This window comes from Psittacula echo (genome assembly GCF_963264785.1).
Source record: "Psittacula echo genome assembly, chromosome: 3".
In the NCBI taxonomy this organism is placed as follows: domain Eukaryota; kingdom Metazoa; phylum Chordata; class Aves; order Psittaciformes; family Psittacidae; genus Psittacula; species Psittacula echo.
In genome coordinates, this window is record NC_137736.1 from 28,836,655 (window position 1) to 28,857,593 (window position 20,939).

The 20,939-nt window shown below is 37.9% G+C and overlaps 1 protein-coding gene across 2 annotated transcripts in view; it reads right to left on the reverse strand.

Moving 5' to 3' along the window:
* GRIK1 (glutamate ionotropic receptor kainate type subunit 1) overlaps positions 1-20,939 on the reverse strand; it is a gene marked incomplete at both ends in the record, with an annotated part of 177,704 nt that overhangs the window by 29,267 nt on the left and 127,498 nt on the right. The window contains 5 exons of one of the 2 annotated variants that reach the window (XM_080612275.1): positions 321-544; positions 1,150-1,353; positions 2,523-2,636; positions 5,590-5,634; positions 6,409-6,516. In XM_080612275.1, the coding sequence (XP_080468401.1) occupies positions 321-544; positions 1,150-1,353; positions 2,523-2,636; positions 5,590-5,634; positions 6,409-6,516 (695 nt within the window). The remainder of the gene's footprint in view (positions 1-320; positions 545-1,149; positions 1,354-2,522; positions 2,637-5,589; positions 5,635-6,408; positions 6,517-20,939) is intronic. The other variant, XM_080612276.1, reaches the window with a different exon arrangement.

Sequence of the window (20,939 nt, forward strand, 5' to 3'; positions counted from 1 at the left end):
AGTGCTTATATGTAAGTAATACAAACTGCTTTTGAACATGTAGTCTGCTGAGGTGTTGCTTTCTGACAAAGAGAAGCTGACACATTTCATCGGATATTTCTCTCCATTCAGCCCTTAAGGAAAGTAAAATCTCATCACATTGCAATATATAAAAGTGGTAGCAGAAAGAATACCAAGAGACTTTCTAGAATGTTATGTTTTAGGATGGGATAAATCCCTTAGGATACTATTATGCTGTATCTGTTTTGCACAACCCATGCATCACCTATGAGAGGAGAGGTACTTAATGTGGATACACCTAAACTAAGACTTTGACTTACCTTGCAATGACAAAGAGGACACAACTGACTCCAAGGCAGGCTAGGAGAACATACATCCAAATATCAGGAGAAAGAGGGTTTAAAAAGGAGAAAACTCCAGGGTTTGTCCCATTGGGCTTCCGGTACAAGATACTGATTCCCAGTGTCATGAAGGGCTTGGAAAAATCAATTACTTTCTCTCTTACATAGGTAATAGTGAGAGGAGCAACAGCCAAATCAGCTTTCTGAAATCACAAATGGGAAAATATTCATTCTTTTTCATGTTCAGCAAATGCAATAATATTCCTCCATCTTTTTCCCTCAAGTATTAAAAACTAAATTTTACTATAAATCTGTATGACAAAATTTAACATTGCTAGGGTATTATTTGGTACATGATATTCTCTTTCCTCTTTTTGCAGGCAGAGGGACATTTGTGACTTTCGTGTGAGTAGGACAGGTATGACCAGGAACATGAAGCTTGGTCCTGTGCAACAGGGAAGACTGTAAGCAAGGACTGCCAGAACATCTGGGTAGGGACTATATCCACAGGTCAGAGGCAGCCACTGGGCAGAGGTGAGCTGTAAGCTCAGCCTTTGCAGCCCAAATTTGTAGCTGAAGGGTGGCAGGACCCATGCTAGTGCCCACTGCCTCAGTGGAGATGGAGGTTCCCCCACACACACCTGCAAACTGTTGATACAGATGTACTAATGTGACTTCCTACTCTGACAAGTGGCAATAAAGAAAGAGTAATGGCTCTAAAACTAAAGCAAACATGTTTGGGCTGGGTTCATAGAAAATACAACAGGTATCTTAAAAGAAGAATAAAGAGAGAAGGATTCAATCTTACATGATCTATGAGTTCTTTGACCATCCCATTCCACTCTCCTTTGTCATTCTGGGCTCCATATTTACCATCAGAAACTAGTTTGACCTCATAGATGAAGCCTAAAATATTTGACAGCTCTTTTAGTAAGTCCAGGCAATAACCCTCAAATCTGTCATTTCCATACAAGGGCTTGTCAGACTTCTTGTACATAACATAGGGATCTTCCTATATAAAAAGAGAGTAGACATGTAGCAATAGAAATTAGGCTTGTTTCAGATTATACCAGTTTCTCTAAATTATCCTAATATTTTATAAGTGGATTGAAATTAGATGCAAATCAGTAATTTACTGTGTCTATTAAAAGCTGTTTTAGGTGTGTTAACAAATTGACTGAATCAGTTAATGATAAGCATAAGGCCCCTAATTTTCAGCGGAACAGATCATTCATAGCTCCCAGGAGCTTTAATTAAAGTAGTGCTTAGCAGCTCCAAAATCAGACCCGAGATCTGTACATTGTCTCACCCTAAGGGACAGGAAGGGATATTGAAGGAGAGAGAAGTCTAAATAACAGAAAAATAACCATAAGAGGAACCTAAAATTTTATATTCTGTGAGAAATAGATCTTTATTGGAAAAAAGTGGGTTGAGCACGTATTCACATGAGAGAATGGAGAACAGCATAGGTACACTGCAAAGTACCGTGTTGCTTTTATTTTTAAAGCATTTTGGGTAGAAGATCTGGGCAAGCAGATTTCTGCAGTTTAATGTAGCAAAAGACCTCTGGCAATAGAAAAGGAGTGTAGTGGGAGCCTTTGAGCTCTTCCCCTCCTCCTGAGGAATTAGGCAGAATAATTTAAAAAATGGCATTACTGGCCAAGCAGAAAGCACAAGGCAGAACAACTTGCGAATACCCCATTGCATATTTTCCATCTATCACAGTAAGGACATAATCTGTCTATCTGCGGTTTGCTACTTTCTGTAAGTCCTCATCATTTCATTTTCAGTAAAAAGGAAGGACGTATAAGCACTGACAACAAAACTGTGTGTGTTAATGCTTCTGGGAAGAAAAGTATGCGGGATTCATCTCTGAAATATTGAAGTAAGCTATACAATTTTGGAAGCAGAGATTCCCAAGAGTCCTTCATTGGCAGTGGGATATTTTTGAATCAATCTTGTGGTTAGATGAATGTGTAAGTCGATTGTGAGTCTAAATCAAAACAACTGCTTGAAAACAGATAGTTTAACACACCATTGTTTAGTGCAGTGGAAAACAGCCATGGAGTGCAGGGCAGAGGTGGCAAAGGCAACCACGGAGAGCCCTGCAATCATCAGCAATACCTGCATCCTATGGCACAGCTGTAGGTGATACTGGCACCTCTACACAGTGAGACTTACCAAAATGGTGGTGACGATAAGTGTCCGGTTAGCCAAGGAATCCGTGATGTTGGTCGATCGGTCCTTGTTGCTGTCTGTCATGTTAAGGCCACTGTATGAGTTCCAAACCCCAATCTGCATACAAGAGAGCAGGTAAGTGGCTGCCTGGCTACGGCGAGCCAAAACATTTCGCTAAATGCTCACCGCCTAGGCAGAATGCACTGCATCTAGCCACCACAGAAAGAAACACCAGCAGTACGAAACGCTAGAGAAGGGAAACGACTGTAGGTCTGAGTAAGGCAGCAACATCAAATGACTGATTTAGAAAACACAGGGAACATACCACCCTTTCAAAAGCAGGTGGGAATGAATGAGCTGTAAGAGTATAAGGCATGCCAATACAGTGGTGTATTAGCCAATTTGCTACAAAAGTGGAACATATTGGCTTTGTTTCCTCCTAAAAAATGTCAAATGTCTATTTCTATGATTTTTTTTTGTTTAAATTTTGCAAACGGTAGAGTTGAAACATATGGCAAGACCTCTCTCTTCCAACACAACAGATTAAAAGCTTGAATAAGTATGTCAAAGCAGACTGATGGATGCACTGGCCTTTTGCTTCCATTGTGCCTTCAGCAGGTTTAGCAAAGATTATTCTGTCATTTCTTGCTACTATGTATGACAGAGCTACAAAGGTGATACCATTGCACACACTGACCAATATTTGTTCAGTAAATATAAAAGGCCAAAGGCAATTTCCTCTCTAGCCTTAGAGGTAGTGAATAATTCCATTATTTAATGCCCAACCCAAAGCCTCAACAGAAAGATCTTCATGATTTCAGTGGATTTGGATATGCACCTCATAAGCGCAGAAATTATAACCATGTTCATTCGTTCAGGTAAATATTTACTTAACATAAGCATAGTCTGAAAGCATATTCAGGGTTTTTTTGCATTTGGTGCATTTGGATTTACATATACAACATGGCTGAGGGCTGACATGAGAAAACTCCAGGCAAGGAGCTGACTCAGGAAATTTGGCTGGTATTAGACATTTGTGAAGAGCACCAGATGGATGGCTTGGGGGACTGACATTGCCTATCCACAGAGCACTTCATCACGTGGCTTTGCCAGCATGTTTCAACTCTACCCAGGACCGATCTGCTTTCAGATCCTCCCTGCTGGGACCGCCACCAAAGCTGCCAAGTAAGTCTGAGACAAAACCCACCTATTCTCTGTACTGGAGGTCTCTATTTGCTCTCAGATGCTCAGTCATTTCAGACACAGGCTCGACAGTTTTTCTTCAGTTGTTAGCTGAGGCAGAGATGGCACTGCCTTTGTACCAAACCCAGCAGATTAGTTTGTGCATGCTGACTGTGGATGTGGAGTAATAACGGTATCATTTCAAACAAACTTTGGGTTTGTGTCCCTGGATGCCATTGCTTTCTTCTTGCACAATTTTTCTGTCATGCCATTTCTAAAAATTATTTTTTCAAGCATTTATCAGTCATTCCCTTTGTTTCCAAAACTAGATCATGTTGGGAAACTGATCTAGAAAGTACACTGGATGTTGGGTATTATGATAGTGAGTGCCAAGAATATAGCAAATAACCAGTGTCCTTGAATTTGCACCAGGTTGGCTGAGTTAATCAAAAGCCGTTCTGCTCGTTGTCACTGACTTGATATGCTTTTATTGGCTGGCAGCAGGGAAGAGGAGAACAACCATGAAGAACATGGAGCAACACAGTCACAGTGTGAAATACACCAGGATACCACTTTAGGTCTGGATAAGAGAATGACACCGCAGGTCAACCTTGATTAGAGTGATGGAGGAGGTAGGAGGGGCACTGGAAGAATGAGGTCAAGGTAGTACATTGCTATGGTGAATCCAGGGGAGTTATTGCAGTTTAGTGACAAGTTTGAGAGGTGTCATATGCCCTTCTCAGCAGGCCTGTGCTTTGAACCGATTGTAATTTGATTTAAATCAATTCAGCGTAACACAAAATGCCAAGAGTCAAAAGTGAGATTGGTCCAATAGCGTTCTGCATGTCAGGGAGGATGATCTATTCACCAGTAATGAGGGAAATGGCGGCCTTAGCCTGATTCACTGAAGATTAAAACAAGGTTATTAAGTATGTGCTTTATAAGAACACACAAAGAGTATTATAGGTTATTTTACACTGCTGTACTCTGTAGCATTAAAATCTCTCCCAAAACAACACCAAACCAAAATCTTTTTTAACTGTATATAGGAGGGGTGGGAAATCTTGAGATCTGTGTGAAATATGTACAAAATATAATTCTAAGCATTATAAGAATTTTTTATCTTGTGACTGCAGAACACTTTAAGCATGATTAATGTGGTTGTTATCTTCTTACAAAATGGCAGCTGTGGGTTGTACCTCCAGTGGGGAGCAACACATGGAGCTTGTCTCTGACTCCCACTTTGGTGCCTTTTCCACCAAGCAGGAGCCTCACATTAAAAAAAGGGATGAGATTCCTGGGGTAATTTAGATCTTTTATAAACAAGCTTAGTTCCAATTTCCATATGTTAGTGAATGACAGCACCCACTTAATCATCTGTATTATTTTCTGTAAGAAGCTAATAACACACTTGTCAAAATTTTGAGTCAACAATACTTGAACATTGCCTGCATAGTGCATATTTTGTGGGAGGCAAAAAACTCCCCAATCCTGCATGTTAAAACAGTCCTTGCTGCTGATGCTAATACACATTCAAAACTGTGTAAATTTACCATTCATGGTAAATTTTAAGTGATTTGGGAAGGGTAACAACTGAGAAAAGAGCTGCTTTTGCTGTAACCAGGAGCCTCCAGTCAGAGAGGAAAATCACAGCTCCCAAAAAATAAAATAATAATTACAAAAATATTTTGGTGAAAAAGCTGAATGCTATCAAGGTCTTTGGAATTACAGTGTCTCAAGTTGGAGTGAAACTTATTCTACCAGAAAAATTCATACTCTCTGGTAGACTGTTGTCTCTAAACTGCAATATAAGTCACTTTCAAAACCCAAAGGATGAGTCTGAAGACCCAGCCCAAAGGTTTTTTGCATCACCTGTCTGTGTACAAACCTTCTTCCACACTTTATATAAATGATTAGAAACTTCGCCAGCAGCCTTTGTACAGAGAAAAATAAACAGAGTGCTTCATTAAAAATGAAAAGAGAATCAGTCTGGAGAGCTGTGTGGGAGTAATTACATTTAAAGCCTCAATTAACCCATCAGCAATTATCATTCAGAGTCAAGACAGTGTACACAGAGCAAGGGACAATGCTGTCTCCAGCTGACATGAGCTGGTGGCAATACCTGTGTTAGGGGTTTTTAGACACTCAGAGCAGCCACCTCCCAGGTGGCGGTGAAAGGAGCTTGGTGCTGCCCATTGAGAGCCCATGTTTGCTGGCTGAGTGAGAGCCGGGGCAAGGGAAATAGAACTAATCTAATTTGAAAAATATGACGAATTTTTAACATCTCAATTCTTGTTGAGGTTATCTATTCAAGCACCTTCTTTCCTCTCTCCCTCATGTCACATTTAATAAAAGCAGTACATGTAAGATCATAGAATCATAGATAAGACTAGGATTTACCTCTCTATACGAGTTTACCACACCAAGTTACAGTGGTGAGAACTGAAGGTAATGTCCACTTAAAATAATTATTTTCATTCATGTAATTATTGCCAGTCCCAAATTCCTATCCCACACCTCAAAACGTAAGGTACACATTGTAAAATAATAAATAAATCTTAGTAGCTCTGTTTTCACTTTGACTTAAATAATCTTGGAAAAAGTGGTTTTTACCCCAAGCACAGGAGTCTTAAGCTGAGGAGAATGAATTTTCCTATGCCCCTGTCAAATTAGGTTTTTGTCATTTTTTTACAAAAGATCTAGTTACCTTTTCTGTTCCTTCCTCCTTGAGGCTAATAATGTCCAAATCAAAATCCTTCCGTAAGCCATCTGTTTTGTTGAAGGTTATGCGCCCTGTCAGGCCATCCCACCGTGCCTGTGTGAACACAAAAACATTCTTCCCTGTAACAATTAGTAGGAACGATGAAGCCATGACAAAATTGCATTTTAAATTAACTGTATTATTGGATCACTTCCAAATATTTTTTTAAACATATGTGGCTTTGCTCCTTCGATAAAATCACTTTCCTCAACTTTTTTACTTTAGTTTCTCCTCAATATACTTTGCATTTTACAATCAGACACAAGTTTGTGACACTTTATATACATTGACTTACATATGTCTAGTACTGTATAAAAAAGATATACTGAAAAGAGAGAAAGACAGAATAAAGTGTGTCCTACATGTGCCCAAAGACAGGACAGTTTTGAAATTCATAAAAATTCACTAAGAAATTAAAAAATGAGTCTGCTTTGTCCAAGCTTTGGGTCTGATCTTTGAAGTACAACAGTCTAAATTCACCAGCCTGGCTGGAGTGACCCTCTTTACCCAGGCCAAGATCTTTTAAGTTCTCCATGATGAATGGGTAACAGATGGCAATCAGTGCTGAATGGGAGTCCCCAGAAGATCCTTAATGAAGGAAGGTATCTAACCATTCCAAATTACTAAAGCTTTCACAAAGCTTCGGTTGTGCATTTCTTAGCCTCATGCGATAGATACTGCCCCTGCTACTCAGGGTCCAGAAATCCAGATTTTTCTAGGAAGAGATAAATGAAGAAGGGCTTTTTGTCATTCTGGCTTGATTTCTTGGACGGGTTGTGGTTGAATATCCCCCACCAGCATTGGACTCTTAATGTCCTGAACTTTGCTGAATTGTTTCATTAAACTCTATTCAGTTTGCATCCCCAAGGAAGAAGACACAGGCAAGCAAACAAGGTGTATCATTCCTAACAAGAGCACTACCACCGTCTGTGCTCACAGGCATCGGTGGCAGGATGATGATGGCTATAAAAACAGGCTTTCAGGAAAAATTCACACAATCACAGAGACCTAAATAAAAACTTTGTAGTGTAAGGTACACGTAAATCTTACATATGCGTAAGTAAGTACAGCATATGAGTTGCACATGATCAATTTTGGTCCAGGCAGCATTTCATTGTTCTATCATCATTAAGTGAAATCACATTTTCTTGGATTTATTCATTAGTATAAGGAGTAAGTCAAAGTGGTGGACTTTGTACATCAGTCTGTATAGCAATGATGATTCCCTGTGTTGGGGAAAGCTTCTTCAGTGCAGCAGGATCAATGTCCAGAACTTCTCCCAGCATACTCACTTTGTTTTAAATGAGATCAGTCTCTCATATACACCCCATTTTGTCCCTCACACTGAAGCTTATCTATGAAAAGTATTTGATGGATTACAAACTGCAGACAAAATACAAGAAAAGTTGATGATAAATAATAGCATAGTTTTTTCATGTGTATCAGCATATAATTCTTTAATTACAAGATTTTCTACTGTGCATTGTTATTTGCCTCATTTAATTTGTTGTAGACAGATGACATAAGGAAAGCTGCATTAAAAATCAGCAAATTTACAGAATGGTGTTTCCTGTTAAATCTAAATTCTAGCTCTGAATCTGCAGGATTTAATCATAGATGCTGGGGTGTTATCACTTTGTGTCTCAGAAAAACCTGCTGCATCTAGAATTTTGTGGAAATACAGCAGGACCTTGAAGTATGCTTAAGTAAAATAGGAATGGAAAAGCACAAATGCATCAAACTTACTATGAGACTTTCCATCTTAACATGCAGGGACATATGGAAATCTCAGCTGTAAACAGTGAAACACTTGTGAGTTTGTATGCTGATATAATTAAGATAGAGGGGGGACACACATACAAATGCATTTCATTATAGAATATCTATTTCCTAGTCTGCCTCTTTATTAATCTGACATGACCCCCATCTCTTATTCATAAAGATGGAATATTCTTTAAAATATGATCCTTTAGAGATCAATTTCTCCTCAGAGAGTAATTTGCTTCTGTGAAATGTTCACATTTATTGATTTTGTATCAGATGCTCAGTTTCTTTGCTAACATGATAAGATCTTGAATAAAGGAACCAATATGTTATTTTTGATAGTATATCAGGAACCTTCATTTCCATTCTTCTACATATGTACATATACATATGATTGATTGATTTGATGGCTTGGCTTCGCGAACGAAGAATTTGGGAAGGGCTTTACTTACACTTACTACAAGCACAATGATGACTGAAAGGGCAATGTAGGATTGGCAAATCTGATTGGAAAAAAGGCTGCTTGGTCATTCAGGACGTTTCTGAACAAGACTGTCATCTCCTGGGTCAATCTCAAGTGACCAATGTCCTGAATCGCCTGCATGCAGGGTTGGGTCTGAGGCTTCCAATGCACCTTATCACCTGACGTTTTGTCTCTCACCTGTCGCTACAGGGCTTTGCAAGTGTGAGTAAACCCTTTGGGCCTGCACATGTACATTTACAAGATGCACATAGTGAAGTGCTAGCTCACTTTTGAAAATAGGCATTGGTGCTTCTACCCCCATACTAAAAAAAAGAGAAGGAAAAGATGTTACAAACTCCATAGGCTTATGCTTACATTTCAAGGTAGCAGAGAAGTGCATATAGACTTAGTTTAACTTAAGTCCCATTTAGACCATTAAATAGTCATCCAAATGTGACTTAAATTATAATCAGGTGTCAGGTAGTGTACCTTGGAAGAGTTAAGTGTTGAAGGGTTTTTTCAGACCCCAACTGTGAGGCACACACTCCAAACACCATTTGGATTCTAAATTTAATTTCTGATTTATTTTTTTTAACTCATTCTAAATAAAAATAAAACATTTGGGCTTGAGTACAGGAAGCATAATGTTGTTTCCGACCTCAAGACAATTGCGGTGCCTCTGTGTGCAGCACATCCAGACAGACAGGTGATGTTTCTTTCCTGATCAGAAACAAAAGTTTTCCTTAAAAACAAAGGGAGCAATGGGCTAGCAACCTTCTCTCCATCCCAGACCTCCTGAAGTCTATGGTACTTCCAAGCTTTTAATTCAGTTTGAGTCCTAAAACACAACTACGTGCTGCATGCAGTCAGTGAAATGTATCATTGCTCCAAAACCATAGCCGCATAGCACCACTTCTAGATGCTTGTCAGGTAAACCAAGGATGTGAGTGCCTATTAGGCGCCGTGCTCAGGCAAACAGAATAGGCAGCAGTTGCACGGTTCTCAAATGCAATTAATAAACAGAAATGAAGCAGAACTTTCTGAATAGTCAGAAACCACATGACTGTTTAACACAGCAATGAGATTTCAAGCTTTTATACGCAAGATTTATAGCAATTTTAATGTTTCTAGTGACGCTCCTGTTAAATGTTACAGGATATAATAAACGTTGAATAAGAACCTAATCATGTAATTTATCAAAAGAAATAGCTTTTTTGCACTCTGCCCCGCTTTAATACTAGAGGAACTAAAAGCACAATTTGAAAGTCTTAGGGAGATAACGTATTTTCAATTTTGTTTGTATAATTTCAAGTAGAGATTGCAGCTTAATTAAAAAATGTGAATTTCAGTGGCTTCTGTTTGTAATGCCTTAGATCTTATTTACAGAAGGTTTCAGGCTGCCTCTGACAACAGAACTGAGACAAAATGCTTGTTCTTTGGGATTCTGGTTTGCAGTAATACGGCAACAGAGTGTTTGAGTTTCAAAATAAGGTCTCACATTCTTCAATACCGTGTTTTATCAGATAATTATTATTCCTATTTCTAAGATGTAAACATTTGATGACTTTCTCCTGTTTATTAAACAAGATGGGGAATTAACCCAATATGTTGGTTTCAACTGATAGTTGAGAAACAAAGCATACAGGAGCAGTAGGTACTCATACTCTTTCTTACTAAGATTGAACAGATTCCAGATAAGTCTTCAGTCATAGAATCATAGAATCATAGAACTTTAGAATAGTTAGGGTTGGAAAGGACCTTAAGATCATCTAGTTCCAATCCCCCTGCCATAAGCAGGGACACCTCACACTAAACCATGCCACCCAAGGCCTCATCCAACCTGGCCTTGAACACTGCCAGTGATGGAGTATTCACAGCTTCCCTGGGCAACCCATTCCAGTGCCTCACCACCCTTACAGTGAAGAACTTCTTCCTTATATCCAATCTAAACTTCCCCTGTTTAAGTTTCATCTCTGAAGACTATCAGGTACCTGATATAGCAAAAAATGAAAAAAATATCCAAAGCAATCTAATTAAAACTGTGAAATTTTTTGCTACTTTAAAAAATGAAGACTGTGTATAAACTGCAATCTGAAATCTGGTGTTAAGTATTCAAATTACAATATTGATTTCTATATCAATGGACAATTATAACAACTGGAAAATAAAGCTAACCCAGCTTCCAAAGGCAAACACTCCAGAAGCTTGCTATCAATTCACATCACCATCATATGGTCTTTATATCAATTTCCACTTCCTCACCTTGAATCAATTACTATAGCAGCCTTAATTTCAGCCAAAGCCCATCAACAGTTCAATCACAGAATTAATTAGTTCAGCTGCTACTGGACTCACTAAGGTAAAACTACAGGTACATTTAATATTCTGTTTCTTTTGTCTCTACTGGACCTCACTTATATTTCCAGATTTGTATTAGCAATGTATAACTAAATCAAGAAGTCATAAGGCACAGTGTATTTAATGCATTGACTAAGTATTCAGCTTTACAATACAGCCTTAATGAGATATAGCCAATTTTGTAGATACTGTATTGCACTATTGCACACAAAAGTGTCAATCTATTATGTTTAATAACGTTTCATAATGTATAGACATTTCCACTCTTCTATTCATATTCCACTTATTTCAATAAACTGTGGAATAAGTTTTTCTGAACCTGTTCTTTAGTCCTCAACTTTATTGAGTATATCAAGTGATCTCTTTTGAGTTTCAAATTCAAGTTTTAACCTTTTCTTGTTCTCACTGTTCAAAAACGAACACCCCCCCCCTTTAAATGTATATCCAGACTTAACTTTAGAAGAAAAAAAAAAATGCACCCCCAAATGCAAATAAAACTGTGACTATATCACTTACAAAATATGTGTACATATTGAATCTGCTTTAAGTGGTGTAAGGAGAAACTGTCCTAACTCTTAACAAATTTTTAAAGTATATAGAGCTGATAAAACTTCTCATTGAAAAGCCAAGATGTAATTTTAGCACAGAATTGTGACAGAAAATGAACTGTTCTGTGGCTCAGTTCCAAAACACTGCACAAAACCACATTCAAGCCTGACTTTGTGCAGGATATTTAGAAACTTTGCATCTGTTACTGAAGCCTGAATGCTTGTTTAATATGAAAGTATCATAAATTGAGGATAAACAACACCTTATATGAAGAGTATTCTTGGATATAAGTGTAATGCTAAAAAAGCCTTACAAATGCCTCTGGGCACACAAAAACCCCCTACTGTAATTCACTTGAGAAATTCCAAAATTAGACAATGGGCCATATTTAGATAATTATTTTGTAAAGCACTCACTATATTTTTTCTCTCTCTTTTTGCTTCCTTTTTTCTTTCTCTTGCTGTTTATGTGCGACATGAACACTTTCAGACTTTATCTTAAAGGCATGCAGTCAGCAGAGTTTTTCTACAGCTTTAATGGGAGCCTGGAACAGAAAACAGCTGGACTCTTCAGTATGAGAGGAGTACTTTCAGAAGCTAGAGTGAAATCTAATTGAAGATAAGAATATCTTCCTGTCTACTCGGTTTGTCAATAGGGTTATCTTGACCTATGGTAGGTTGTTTTCCCAAGTACGTTAAAGTTAACTTACAAAGGCAAGTAACCGGACTGATTTTTTTGTTTTCTCTGTTTTAATGATGGATATATAAGAAAAGTATATTTGTATTTTCAATGATTGGTGTTATAATCTGTTTATTTTATCGGAAATTACTAGGCAAAACTGAACATTAGTTATTGATTTAAAATGCATTTCTAATTATCCAGCTTTGTGAAGCAAAAGGTATTAATTTATACCATCACCACACCATGCTGTTCTTTTTCTTTCCCTTTTTTTTTTTTTTGATCATGAATGAAACAATAGAAAACAATTATTGTCAATCATTTGACCTGGAATTCAGAAAGCATTAGTATTCAACTCCCCAAATTATGTTTGCTCACTCACCATTACACAGTGGCAGAGACATGCTAACATCATAGTCTTTTTGGACCTATATATCCTCTAAAAAGAATGCATTACATGTTTGGACTGAGATTAGGAAAATGATTCTGCTTCTGTGATGGTCTACCAAAAAAGAGCAATTTGAAAGAAAACCAGTCTTATCCTGAAGAGATACTTTACATCATAATTTCTTTAAGACAGCATCTCACTAGAACATTTTACTTCAGCTAAACAGTAGCAAACTAGAGTGAATACAGCAAAGCGACTTCTGCACGTGCTAGTGTCTCCATACCACTTCAAGTAAAGCATTCCTTAGCTTCTAAGAAAAGGTGGCAGATGTGTATATATGGGGCTCTCAAACGGCGTGTCAGAGTAGCATATCAGAGTGCAGACCTGTTCTGTCTAGTCAGCATCCCTGCTTATAACGAAGGTGAATATCTACTTTAGTTTTGAACTAATCCAACAAAATTTCTAACAAGGGCTGTGGTGCTAGCTGACATCCAAATGCAAAGATGGGTGATGATGTCTCCTCCATTGCATCTTAGACTTATTAACTGAACAGAACTCTGATGGTTACAGAGTTATTGACAAGATTAACATACATACATAGAGGAGCTCAATTGCGTTGCTTGATGGCAAGGGACAAGATAGTGAATAAGCTCTTTTTCTCATTTTTATTTCTTTTTCTCCCCTCCAAACTTGAGCTTCTTGATTAGAAAATCAGACATCAGAAAAAATTATAAAGCATAGGCATATGTAAACCTGCTCTTGCCACATACTCAGAATATAACAGATCACTTTTACACATCAAAATCTTCCAACACTATAAATAACAATCTCAGTATATACTAACCAAAATGTCAATGGTCAAGGAAGTTTAATTTTCCTTTGGTTTTCTTTCCTTTTGAAAGAGCAACCTCCTCCTTTACTAGAACTGCAGAGACATTTGATAGATTTAAGCTTCTAGTTACAGTGAAAAATACAAGGTGGTATGAGCCACACATCAACTTATCAGCTCTTACAGTTAATCCTCTTATTAAAAGAGATCCTTGAGGATTATGGAATATAGTAAGTTAGTGTATGACTTTTCCATTATCCTGGTCCAAATCTAGCATAACAGATGTAATAAAAAGAATTTTAGCATTCACCATTACAGGTTTTAATCTTCCCCACTTAAAATCATGATGCTTCATAGTCTCTTTATTCAGAAGAGGTCCAGGACTGGAAAAGTCCTGGGCTTTTACTAAGCAGTCCTGGAATGGAAAAGAGGAGGTATGGGGGAGGCTTGTTCTTAGGAAGGGGTTTGAGCAGTTGTTATTAGACTGAGCCCACATCTCCCTTGAAACAGGAGAGGGAAATGGGTATATAGAGAAGTGGGATTTCTTAGGAAAGTCACAGGCTGTTTATAGAGTCAGTCAAGAGCACTCATTTACACAGCAGTGGTTGAGGTTAAGGACTTTCAGGAGTAGTCATATGAAAGGTTTTTGATGTAACAAATCTGACAAACAAATTTCAAATATTTGAGGATGACGGCCTAGATGGATTAATTGCATAGCATATGTTTGAAAAGCCTTTGAATTCCTTTAAAGCTTACACCTACCAGATTGCTTTATATCAATACCAGAAATGAGGAAGTGGGTGTGAAGAACTGGAAGGGAAGGTCAAACTTTGTCAGTTATTCTTCCCAGTAACAATAGAGTCTATCTTACTATGCACAAACATGACCGTCACTGAAATGCATGGATGGGTTGACTATGAACTTGGAAAACATAATGGTACACTACTGTGTTAATGGAAATAGGGATCCCAATTGTAACAGATACTGCTTGTATACGTGAGAAAGTAAGAAATCCTGTTCCACACAGCTAACAGACTAAATACACAAACTAGGAAAAAGCTGCCATTTGTCTTTTACATAGGAGCATTTCCAGCTACAAGAAGCCTTCATCTAGATTTTAGGTCCATTGCTTTTGGTTTAGAGTGATATTCTATCTACAAGCATGGATAGTGAACAGTCTGATCATGGGAGCATGGTGGACGTGCCTACCAAGCAATGACCAGTTTGGCCTTATCAGTTGACCATGACACAGGTTTTGGAGGTGACCTGAAATGATTTCTCATGGTTGCACAGAATCTGTGGCACAGCCAGGAGCCAAAGCCCTGTCAAATTCTGGCCCATCATCTTGGATGGGAAGTGTCCTCCTCAACTGAGCTGTTGAGGAGGCTGTCCTGCTACAGTGACACCAACCCATTGCACAACAAGGATGACAAGAAGCTTGTGGGGGCTTCATGTAGTGCAAAGCACTACATATCCACCTGAGATAATGGGACTTAAGCACTGGCAAACCTGTGAACGAGTGAGTAGGAGGTTGCGTGGTTGAGGAACAGATTGTTTCAGTGAGAGTACACTGCTCCAAAAACTAAATGATTTGCATATAACAGTTATCTTGTAAACTCTCAGCAGCAAAGACTGCACACAGTGAATGGCTCAATGGTAATACGACTCTGGTTCCTGGAGTTTTTCCAGTACAAATAAGCATCATTGGGTTTAGGCCATCCACTAATGCTTAAATCGAAATATTAGTGTGAAGTAAATGATGAACATTTTTAGTAAGCCAGGACATACAAAATATGTTCTGAAAAAGTTTTGTGTAGCAAATATCAAAATAACCTCCATATATTCAGATAAAATCACTTTATAGTAATTTTTGCTCATTTTTTTATAAACAAATCTACTTTCCAGGTAATATTTAAGAAAGTAAAACCAGAGTGGAAAAAAATTATATAATTTTCTTGTCAGATTTCTTGGTTTGATTTTAGTTATCACAGTATCAGAACCTTGCAGATAATACTTTATCAATTCATTATGTATTTATTCTTAGCATGCAAGTTCTACGACCATTATTTTGCAATCTGTGTATAGAGCATTCCATAAATTAAGTGATTTTTCCACTTGAAATTTGATTTCAGAATAGGAATCCCTACTGATATTAACCTCAGCCATACATTATCATCTTGGAAAGCTGACCTTTATTCCTAATAAATCATGATGGGGTGCAGTCCAGCACTTGTTTATTTTGCTCTTATAATTAAGAGTTTTCAGTTCAAAGTAACAGAGAGTAATAGGCTAATAGCAGAAATGAATCCATTACTTAATGGCCAAGAAATAAGTTTTTAAAAAGTAAAACAAAGAAAAATGTTTGGTTAATGAGAATGGATCAAATCTTAATATCAATAATCTGGTGACAAAATTGCTGTCAAAGTAAATAACTGTGTTTCTTTGAATTAACTAAATATTGCAGCATCAGAGCCAGCCCAGAGAAAACTGTAATGAGTATTTATAAATGCTGTAATTAACTCAACACTAAAACACATTGAAAAAGATGGAGTAGAATAGACACTATTTTATGTTTTGGAGCTGAAATATTGTCATCTTTCCCCAGCAACATCCATAGAGATTTTCACAGAAAGAGTGGTTGACTGACACACAGATCCTTCCTCAGACAGCAGGGGAGATGGGGAGTTCTTGGGGTCTTCTGACATCCAGTCTTGTACCACTCACTTCTTTTTTTTTTAAATTCTACTCTGTAGACTTTTAGTCCAATGAGAATACTTTTACATGTTGACTTTGGCAGTAATAAAAGCCCATGAAACAAAAGAAACGTTCTGTTCTCTTACAAGATGTTTTGTTCTCCTTTGTTTAGACATGCTGCCAGTTTTAACCATAAAAGCCCCTTGATGAATATCACCCCAGATGGATTGCTTTCCCTTCTGTCTTAATTTAAACTTGTACTTTTCCTGTAATGAAAAATCTTAAGTTCCTTCTTCTTCCAATGATGTTCTATGTTTGGTTTAGATTTAGTTATTATCAAAAATCCCCTGAAAATTACATCCCGTGATTTGACACCAGCTAATTAAGAATTTATGCATTCCTGCACCTTTATCAAAATGTCAGTCAAATTTGGACAAAATCAAACTGGATGTGGTCATGCTGTTCTCAGCTCATTAGCTCTGTCTTCTGTTCCGTGCACCAGAGCTTCCTGGGAAATCTAGCAGTCCTAAGGATGGTTGCTTGCTTCCTCTGTGCCAAGAACAAAACAAACTGGCCTGTACTGGTAGATCAGAATTAGAGAGTAGGAACTTGCCATCCATCTAAAGTTCTGGGTATATGTCAAACAGTTCAGAGATTTAAAGCATATAAATCTTCAAAGACTTACGTGCTGAAAAAAACCCTATCTATATCTGAGAACTGCAAAACAGCACAAAAAATGTGAGAAAACAGTGAAATCTGCTACTTTCTTACTGTAGATCAATCAGGTCTTGAATAAGCTTGTATATAGCAGATACCTGAGAAAAGACAGGAGTTTCTAAATCATGTGTACACTGTCAGCACGAGTCAGATATACATACTGCTGGTTTTGGAGGCAAGTATGGGTTAGCAAGTGACTAAACACTGAATCACCTTCATGCAGAAGAATTATTACAAATAAGTTCAGCTAGATGCTTGAAAGATATACAGTCATAGTAGACCCTGTATGACCAAGTCCACACATCCTGTTGTTTTCTATGGTTATTAGTCTACATGAAGAAGTGGTTCAGCTCAGAGAATTGTCAAGACTTTTTTCCTGTGGTGCGGATCTTCCCAGCTCATTTTGTGGTGACTGGAAATTACAACGCCTCCCTGTTTTTCCCGGTCTTCCTAATTACACTGATGAAGAGGCCTCTTTCTCTACAGAGCAAAGATATTATTTGCTTAAATGCCTTGAGTTTGGAAGAAAGATTCCAGGAATTATGTTTTGTATACAGGACAAGGTTTTCTTTTTTTTTTTTCTTTTCTTTTTATAAAGAAGAAACAGGATATAAAATCCTTTATAACCAATGTAACCAGAATACAGAGTACCACATTCTAAATTATCATAATGGTTTCAAAAAGCCAAAGATGTCTTGGTTGCATAATTTCATTTCCTGATGCTGAGTCAATCACTGTCCTCTTGTACAGGGACAGCCTAGATATGTTGGGTTTTTTTTAATTTTACCCTCGAAGCAGTGTCATCCACAGACCAGAGTCACACAGTGCTGGATGCTTTAAAAACTGTAGAACTGGTTCAACATTCACAGCATCCTTCCTTGTATATAAATAAGATAGATTAAGGTCTCATTTAAAATCTTTAACAACGAAAAACGATGTGAGAATTTAAGCAGGCTTCTTCAGTGACTTGATTTTTCTAATCCTTGTCTTTGTTACAGGCTGGAGATATTCTATGAGGCAACCACTTACTACTTGTGGAAATGTGAATCAGTTAGCAGAGAGCTAGAAAACCTAGCTAGAAAACCTAATTTAGAAAACCTAAATGCTAAGGAAAGAGTTTCTTGAGCTTGATGGCATTTGAATGACGTTGGCTTTCCAGTCTAATTGGAATATCTTCACTCAGAAGAATTATTACAGATAAGTCAAGATAGAGGCTTTAAAGTTTTACAGACATGGTAGTGCTTGAATGATCAGTTCACCTACCTTGTTGCTTCCCGTGGTCATTGCATTAGCTTACACAAGGAATTGGTTTAATTCAGAAGGTTCATGAGAGCTTTAATGTCACTATGAGAGGAAGGCTGTATTGAATCACGCAAAGCAGTTTCTAGATGGATTGCTCTCACTCTTGGTCTTTACAGACTAGACATGCTTGAAATGTATCTTGTCAAAAAACACAGCATAAACTGAAATGCAGACGAAACTGCTTTAGATTTTTTTAATCTTTAAGATTTGTGCATGTGACCCTGTTTGAGGGGATTTAATAAAACCACTCAAGATAAAGTCTGCACCTCTATTTTCTGAAATACTTCTCTACGCAGTTGTTCTTTTAATTGTTATTGAATTTGAGTAAGGAGAGCTCACATGGGTTTAGATGATAATAGAATGACAGGCAATCATTATTTTGGGGCTTATCTCCTGCTTTAAAGTGGACACAACCAGGAAATTTGATTATTCAATTATAAACACCTGTTTCATGTTTACATACTTTTTCCTTTTAGAAAAGGTGGAATCATCCTTTCTCTGCCTATTCCCTCTCTGAAGAGAGGCAATGACATCCTTTTTCTTTCTGGGCATGGGTAAAATGCTTCCAAAAGGGCTAAAAGATTAAAATATCATTTATATATGAATGACCTTAGGTCACTGAGAGACAAAAGCTTCTGACAAGGAATTACTTTTCATTAAAAAGATCTTAATGTGGAAGCGTTTTGATCCCAAACAGTCTATTTTATGTAATATTCTCCTTTTCAGGACTAGCTGATGACCAATCTGACCTCAAAGCTGTCCTCAGGACTGGGGGCCTTTGGTCAGGCTTGCTTTTCTCTGCAAATTTCCAAATGTTTCCTATAATCAGCATTAGCTCATGAAATCTTTTGTTGCTGTAATTGATTATTCTGTACCCTCAGACATTTTTACTTTTCTCCTACAGTCTTGCTAGGAGCACCTCGTCTTAGTCATTAAGAAAAATAGGCAGTGAATCTGCTACTGCTGTTACCTGTTGCACCTACTTGGAGCCTTAAGGTTGAGAGAGACTTATTCTCACATTAAACTAGGCATCTTTTGTTTTCATGTACTCTGAAAATTCAGAAATCAACTCCAACGTGCATACATTCATATCAGCTTGAATCAGATGGCAATATTTTTCCCGAGAATGTAGGGTATTCGGTTGCTCTCAGGACGAACCAAACTCGTGTTTATCTGAGGACTAGATATGACCTGAACATTGACTTTCCAGTAGGACAGTGACAGGCTGAAATTTGTCATCTGCTGATGAAGAGAGAAGCAGCCTATGACTTGCTATACAGAGCTTTCCACCTTAACCTCTGTTCATGTGCAGGGAGGTTCTGAGGTCCTTTCTATTACCATCAGCCTGGCATTTTATAGCATTGGCCCACAAAACAAATGAGATGACTGCAGTTCTTATCACCACTGAAATTAAATGCAAAAGCCCACCACGGAGCCTTTGAAGTACTTGCTAATCTCTAACATCTGCAGGACTCATTGCAGGCAACTTCTTTGCCTGAAAGTTGTTTATTTAAACTGCAGTATAGAATATTTGTCTTCAGACCAGTCTGTAAAAGCCCTTTACAGACTGTTAGTACCATATCACAGTATAGTAAAATTAAATTGTATTTTTGTGGGTCCAAATTATCATTCTGCTTGTTTGACTTTTTTTGTCCATACCTACTCATTTGATTTCTAATTTACAAAGTTCATCTGTCCTTGATGAATAAACCAGATACTAACATGAACTAAGGAGGTCCAAATGTATTTGTGATTTAGATTCCAACACCTGTTATAGCCTTTATGGGAAATGTAATGCTGTCCTATTAAACCTTATCTTCTACTTTTAACAGACATCTTTTTTGGCCTCAACAGAAAGATAAGACTCTCTGAGCATTTAAATCAGTGTTTTACTGATCATGAAAGACACTATCTGCAAAATGATCAGTAATTAGCCCACATATCTCACTCCATACAAGACAAACTAACTGTACATGATAAATGTGAATGTATTAACTGTTTTAAGCTTTGAACTGGATCTGCTGAGGTCTGGTGATTTTGGTAAAAGTCCTTCTGGCTCAGGATTCAGGACCCTTATGCTATATACATAGCATTGTCTAAAATAAGTGGGTCACCACTGCACATGTGTTCACTGATACAGACTAACTAACTTTCAGCTTCATTATAATTATTCTTAAAATGCACCAGAGGTTGGATGAGTAGCAATGGCACCTCATTTAGTTTGATGTTGAGAAATAGAAGAGCAAAGATTCCCACTTAGATCAAATCAGAAGGGAGGGAAGGAGGGAGAGACAAGTTCATCTTTATTACAGACACTTCTTAGACAATTTTCATAGAATCATAGAATAGTTAGGGTTGGAAAGGACCTTAAGATCATCTAGTTCCAACCCCCCTGCCATAAGCAGGGACACCTCACACTAAACCATGTCACCCAAGGCCTCATCCAACCTGGCCTTGAACACTGCCAAGGATGGAGCATTCACAACCTCCCTGGGCAACCCATTCCAGTGCCTCACCACCCTCCCAGTAAAGAATTTCTTCCTTATATCCGATCTAAACTTCCCCTGTTTAAGTTTGAACCTGTTACCCTTTGTCCTGTCACTACAGTCCCTGATCAATAGTCCATCCCCAGCATCCTTGTAGGCCCCCTTCAGATACTGGAAGGCTGCTATGAGGTCTCCACGCAGCCTGTCTTTTACTGTTCCTGCTACAATCTTCCAACCTCCTGCTCAGTA